The following is a 7,226-nucleotide window of genomic DNA, read 5'->3' on the forward strand; positions in this document are numbered from 1 at the left end:
CGTCCCAAAGCCAGGGACCCAGACAGCAAAATTAACAGTGTCTTATAAACACTGCATACATCATTAGGAAACGCTCTCCTAACACTGTAATCCACCTCAAAATTGTTTTGAGGCTTTAAAAATCCCTCTTAAGCCTGTCTCTGGATTCATCTCCCTCTCCGCTTCCTGGCTGAAGTAGATGTCCAGTTTTCACCTGGACTCCCCTGCTTGCTTTATTTCATGGAGGAAACCAGTGTTAACAGCCTTCAGTGGCTGCAGTCTTACCACTGTAATTAATCAACATCCTCTTTGTTATGATCACTTTTTTGCTTTGTTATAATTGGTTATAACTGACTTAACTAACCACTTCAGCACTAGAGTTAAGCTGCTTTCCAAACAAGTAAAAGTTATTAACAGATACATAACAGATACAGGATCTCCTGATAAAGGATTCAAGGAAGGCAGATGAGTCTAGAGGCAACAACAAAAACAAAAGAAGAAAGAAGAAAAAAAACAGAGGTTGTAAGCTGCAGCTCCATCCCAAACTAAAACCATTTCCTTTCCAACTCCATATATCGCAACCACAAATACTGTAGCACTACTCTGAAGACAGGATCAGTGTTGATTCCCATGTTGTTTTGTTAGTATGTGAAGATTTCCACTGCACTGCAAAAAAAATAGTAGCTGCAGTCAGGCCTGATAATATATCCACATTTTCAGACAGATAGTTCCACTGTTGGCAAATCACTTAGGAGGAGCATCGTGGAGGAACATGGTCAGTCCCTGATACACATTACACTTTACAGCATGAGAGTGGTGCACTCAAAAAACCAACAATGTGGCATTCTTAACACAACAACAGACTGGGACAGCACATGCCAGTTGTGTGTTTATATGTCATTCTGTGTTTCTGGTAAAATGTGTCGCTCTGAACACTGCAAACACTGCAGTCTCTACACAGATGCGAGGAATGTGCTCAAGTGCCACCTGAGATTGCAAACTTATGTACATGGAGAGAAGGACTCAGAACTCAGAGTCATTTCTAAAGCTGATGATGCAAATAAGAAACCATCACCAGTGTCTGAAATAATTCCCCGCCTTCATTTGCATTCATTACACATGAGTGTATTATTATCCTCCAACAAAAGCAACCATTTCTGAGGGGATTCATTCCAGTTCTTTTTCACATATTTTAAATCATTCTAATGTAAACATGCTCTGTTTTTCTTGGGTCAAGACCTTATGGGAGTCCCATGATGACAAACTTTAAAGGGGTGGTAAATTAAATATGGAATTTTTCATTAAAACATATTTGGTTTTTCTGTTGTCATCACTGGGTATAGAAAACATGATGACACTGTGAGAATCTTAAGTCCTTCCAATGCAGAGAGAGGTCTGTCAGCTGATTCCCCCGGAGCCAAAGGAGCAGTTTTGCTAATGATGGATTAAAAAGTTCCTTTCACACGTAAGAATGTCCATGCTCCAATCAGAACATAACCTCAGTTTTAATTTGAACTTTGAAACTCAGGGACAGTTTAGTCCACCAAGGCTGCCGTTAAGTCTTGCTAAGGCAGTCTGTCTTGGCTATAAAGTGCTGCAGGAGACGCTGACGTGTTTATTATCTCTCATATCTTGATGCATTTAATTTCTACTGAGGGATGCTCAAAGCTTCATCTACATTCTTCCTTTTTTTTTTTTTTTTTAAGAAAGTGGGCCTGGTGCACATGGGAAAGGACGCCCTATTCAAGGTCTAATTTCTCATGCAAATAAAAAACACTGGATTGAGAAAAATCATTTCATCATTTCTTAGGGGGAATTAGTCGCTCCGCTTCTCATTCACATTTCTATTCATCATCATTCTGATGTGGGGGATTATCATTCCTATGTGTGATTTCTTGACCTTTAATGTGAATCGCATCTTGGTTACCTTTCTCCACATCAGCTATGAGATATGAGGGCCAGCCTTTGCCTAATTTGGACAGCTTCTCAAATTGTATTTGATAATTCTCACTAAAAGTGGCTTGTTCAGCAGATGCATGTGCCACCATGAGATGATGCTGAAGAAGGGGAACTTCTACTGTTCTATGGCTCTTCATGGAACAGCATATGTTGTGTTTGTGTATGTGTGTGAGCTCTTCATTTGTGATCATTAGCTGATGCTATGGTTAAAGGAGAAATTCACCCAAAAATGAAAACTTTGTGTTCACCCACATACTCTAATGCCAGGTTTAGTTTCTGTATCCATGTAATTCACAGTGAGTTGACTAGCACATCTCAATGTCAGCTTTGTCCAAAACTAAAACAGATGGTGACTAGTTCTATAGAGTTCCATAAAGGGAAAAAATAACCATAAAATTACTCCAAACAAAATGTTTTCTTAAACAAACAGCTAATGCAACATAATCTAATCAAATTAAATCATAACCAAAGTGTTCTGAAGCCAAACAACAGCACTGAGAGTCAAATGACCAATATTTACACCAGTATGCAGCCAAAGTCTTAGCTAAATCTTTTGTTTTCAGGTTCTAGCTTGTATACTCCCATAGGTGGTGTGTCCCCCCTCTGCTTGATGTGAACATGCAACCTTTCACTCATTTTATTAAGCACAGGTAATTCACACTCCCAACCAGTACTGCTCCTCTCAACTAGGCCAATGTCCACCAAAAAATGTTTCTGACCCAGTGTCTCAGTCACTGTAACTGATGTTGCTGTGTCCACTAAATGTGTTGTGGACACTGCAGCGTATTTCAGGTTTTGTTTCTGTTCTTTTTACACTTGTGGCCCATTTATCCAGCTTTCATTGTGGTGGCATGACTGAATCCCATTTAACACAGCAAAGTCTCTCTTCCTATATAGTGGCCTTACCTGATATTTCCAACAACTGCACAAAATTCCAAAAGATCTCTTTTGGCACTTTTGGAATAAGCTGATGGTCCTGTTTCATCAGTCTGTCTGGTTCCTTGTCCAAACATTTTTTTTTGTTTGTTTGTAAGTCAGTTAAGTAAGCAGAGCTCTTTGTCTTATGCAGTGCAGGCCTTTGCACAAGAGTGCAAACACGAACTAGAAAAGGCTGTGTTTTCACATTGTTATGGGCCAAGTGTGGACATTTTTTTTTTTAATGTTTTGGTGGAGGACTTACGAAAAACACTGGTGTGAAAAATAAGCCTTTTCAAAATCAGTGCAAGTGATTGGCTTCAAACGCTTGGATTACAGCATATTTCATGAGCCGTTTTGAATATTTTTATAGTTCTGTTTTGCACATGCCCCTTTTGGGGGCTTTAATGAACCAGTTCCCATTCGCTTCCGTTGTTTTGCAGAAGACTGCGAGAGCTAACTCACTTTGTGTTAAGTGGACATACAAATTTCACTGGTGTGCTGCCTGAGATGAGGGATAGTGTATAATGCCAACACTGCTTTTTTAAGGTAAACTATTCTTCTCGGATATATTCTTGTATTCTAGATTATTTTGGCCCTTTTGCAATTATTGGACAGATCAGAATATAGACTTGGAAAGTCTGGAAGAGAAAGGCAAAACATGACCAGGTCCTGTTCCAGATTTGGTATGGTTACATGGTATGTATCATACACACACACATACACACCACACACACCACACACACACACACACACACACACACACACACACAGCTCTACCTGTCTCTGGGGTCGATCCAGCTGGTGGACTGGTTGATGTGGTCAATGTAATAGGACTTTCCCATCAAAGTCTCTGGCTTCCTCCCAACCTTCAGGTAGTGGCAACTCCTTCCTCGGCATGTCAGACGAGTCTCCATGTAATTTATCCTCTCTGTTCAAAATCCTATGGAAGGAAACCACCGCTTTCTCCGTCATTATCGTTACCATCATCTTCATAAATTATTCCAAAAATTCCCGGCCTTGCGCGATCTGGATTAAGCCATAATAACACACAATCCATAATAGTAATCCACAAATTCACAATGAGTCAAGTGTCAGTGGTGATTTTAGAAAGAGAAAATACTTTCAGCAAGTGGCAATTGTATACCAATTCATTCAAAAATTCAAAAGTGAGTGCTAAGTCCATCCGCAATAATAATAATTAAAAAAAAAAAAAAAAAAAAAAAACTTTATAATATCAAAATAGTGATACTATTTGGACCTCCTTTTGCAATCATGTGTCCATGTTTTACAGCTTTCCCCGATATAGAGAAACTTTAATGCTGGCTGGTGGCAACTTTTCAAGTAACTGCAGTTATCCACGGTCCACAAAACACGAATGGTGCTGCTCTGTCGCTTTTCTGTTCACCGTAAACAGACAGGCAGCCGCCAACACCGAGTCCCCAAACCTGCAAAACACGGCAGGGGGAAAATAATATAAGTATTGTGCTGCAATGTGTCACAATACGGCCTCAAAATCGCTTTTAAAAATATGTCAAAACCCCTGGGACTAGGGTCGTGTCTTCGTTTGTGCCTACAGGCCACCATGTTTAGCAGCAGTAACCGACGCTAACCGCCAGCAGCAGGGCAGCAAACAGTCTGGACGCCGCTGGGATGTTGGTGTTAGTCAGCGATTCCGCAGCCGCTGAATCCCGGTAGAAATTATCTGTAATTTCGTTAAAATATCCGTTTTCAACCTGAAATGAGGGAAGCGGCAACGGCAGCAAAAAGTCTCTCCTCAGTCCCAAAGACTTCGGCCGGTCGACTGCTGTCAAGACATATGGAATGCAACTGTGACTTCCGGTGAAATTTTTTACCCAAATAAAATCCCTGCCGACACGGAGGGGGAGGACAAACTGGCCACAACAAAATTACAACTTCCGGTTAGTTTCCAAAACCCATGCTGAGTCTTTTAAGAAATACCGATGCCAGAGCAGCAGCCATAATTAATTAATTAATCAATTAATTAATTACTTTTGTTTTAATTAAAAGCCTCACAAATAGAGCAGTTTTGTTGTAGTTGTTTTTGAGCTAAAGCCACAGTGATGATAAAGAAGAATAGATTTAAGGAGGAATCTGTGGTAAGTTACTCCCCCCCCCCCCCCCCCCCCCCCCCCCCCCCCTAGAAAATATCATTCTCTCATCATAATTTTCATTCCTATATGGGGGCACGATTCACCAAATACACTGTATTTTTAAGTCTGTCAAATAATCAAAGTAATAGGCATAATTATCCACAGATCAGTCCACATAAGGAGAGGGGGAGAGGCTTATTCCTCTTACGAATAATAACGGCATGTAATACATTTTTTGAATAACACAAATAGAGCTCGGATATCTATTTGACTGGACAAACAACAAACTTTCGAGTGCATAGCGCCCTCCTGCGGCTACAGTCCTGTTGTTACTTGGAGTGTGAACTTGATGAGCATATTTCCTTATGCTGGGTAAACATGGCAGGATGGAGGATGATGTGAGATCAGTTCTGTTTGAAAAATGTCTCCGGCGTGCCACTTGCCTTCATGATGAAACCTGGAGGACCATGTGTCTTGTCAGTGCGGCATTTCATTGGCCGAATTAAAGGTCAGAAATTTTACCCCTTTGCCATTCAGTCATTAAGTAATTAAAGGTCATCTTTGAATAATAAAAAAATAAATAAATAAAATAAATAAATAAATAAATAAAAAACACCTCAAACATGATATTTCAGTCAAGTTAATTCTAACAAAACTGTACGTGATACTATATTTTGGCACTGGTCTGACCGATTTGTGCACTTTCTTTAAATGTCAAAAACTTTTAAATGATGATGAACTTTAAAGGGATGATGCATTTTAGAAGTGTGGCTGTGGCATTTAAAGGGCAACACTGTAAACTTTGAGACTGTCACTGTTACACCATGAATCGGACCTGTGCAAGATTGAGTAGGATGCATCTGTCACTGATCTGGACAAAGGACAGTTTGCATCATTTAGATCAGGTTTTTACTGTTGCCTGCTTTCTACAGCATCAGTGAAACTGTTTTAATGAGGTGGTTTTATTATTTTATTTCCCATTTCTCTATCTCTGTGCACAGAAATGCAAGATCCAAAAGGACATGAACAAAATCAGATTTCAGCTTAAAGGTGTTTTTTTTTTTTCCCAATCTAAGGATCTTCTTCTCGCCATCCTTCTCAGAAATCTTTGCATTTAACCCAAGGCTGATGATTGTTTCAGCGAAACGAAGCATGCAGGAAAAACACCCACAATTCAAGGTCTAATTTTTAGTTGGAATAATAAACAGCGCCGTGTGAGGAAAGGAAGGCCACATTTCTGAGGGCAACATCTCTAGTTCATTTTCCCACTCACAACCATTCGCATCTACGAGTTCCTCATTCCTGGCTGCTTTAATAAATAATCCCAAAGTTGTGGAATCATATTTTGTGTGACAGTCAAATTGAGGAAATGTGGCACAGGAGGTCCATCGTCCTTCGCATGTCAGCTCACAAATGAAAACCTCCAGTGACTTTGCCGTCCTGCTCTTTTCTTTTACCGAGGAGGCTGCCCGACGGCGGGCGGGGTGCCGCTGCTGCTGCTGCCTTCCAGTGCTGTCGGAAACATCGAACTCACATGACCCACCCAATGAAGGGGTGAACATGAAAGAGGGACTTCTCTTAATGCCCAGTTTTTATATAATGGTGGTCAAATGACTGTATCATGATATTGTACGTTATTGCTTGCCGTTGTATATCTTCAGTTGACTCCTGTTTAATATATTTTCATTCTTCTTAACTGATACATCAGTCATTACATAATTTAAATTTCTAGATTAATTTAAGAAAACACCATTGACTGATAAATAGGCTTCCTTCCTCCTTTTTATTCTGCCATCTAGTGCAGAATAAACCTTCATGTCATTCAGTTTCTAAAATCAGACACTAATCTTTTATTATTCCATTTTTTCCCCAGCATAAGACCAGGCAGGTTATTTTGCTCATGCTTGGTGACCAGTGTCCTTTAGGCATAAGATTCACTGAGCATCAGGGCTGTAGGCACTGCCTCTTCTTGAGTTGAGTTGAGTTTATTTAATATTCATGCTCACAGTTAACAACTGAAAAGAAGCAGAATTTACATTTAAAAAACTACCTAGCAATAGAATATAAGACAATAAAATATACACAAATACACAGCTATTTATACAATCTATACTTATACACATACCTAAAAATAGTACAATTACATACGGTCATACATACATTTTAAAAAGACAGACATACAGCAACAAAACTCCAGACTGGAAAGTCACAGACACCCTCAGGGACTTCAGGCTATCTGTCTTAGTTCCTTTCCTTTCT

At 39.8% G+C, this 7,226-nt stretch overlaps 1 protein-coding gene across 1 annotated transcript in view; it reads right to left on the bottom strand.

Annotated features, from left to right (window-relative positions):
* wwc1 (WW and C2 domain containing 1) overlaps positions 1 to 4,662 on the bottom strand; it is a 67,072-nt gene extending 62,410 nt beyond the window's left edge. Inside the window, 2 exon segments of the mRNA XM_030068872.1 lie at positions 3,634 to 3,686; positions 3,688 to 4,662. Coding sequence (XP_029924732.1) covers positions 3,634 to 3,686; positions 3,688 to 3,849 — 215 coding nt within the window. The 5' untranslated portion in view covers positions 3,850 to 4,662.
* Positions 4,663 to 7,226: the final 2,564 nt, after the last annotated feature.

This window comes from Myripristis murdjan, chromosome 14 (assembly GCF_902150065.1).
Source record: "Myripristis murdjan chromosome 14, fMyrMur1.1, whole genome shotgun sequence".
In the NCBI taxonomy this organism is placed as follows: domain Eukaryota; kingdom Metazoa; phylum Chordata; class Actinopteri; order Holocentriformes; family Holocentridae; genus Myripristis; species Myripristis murdjan.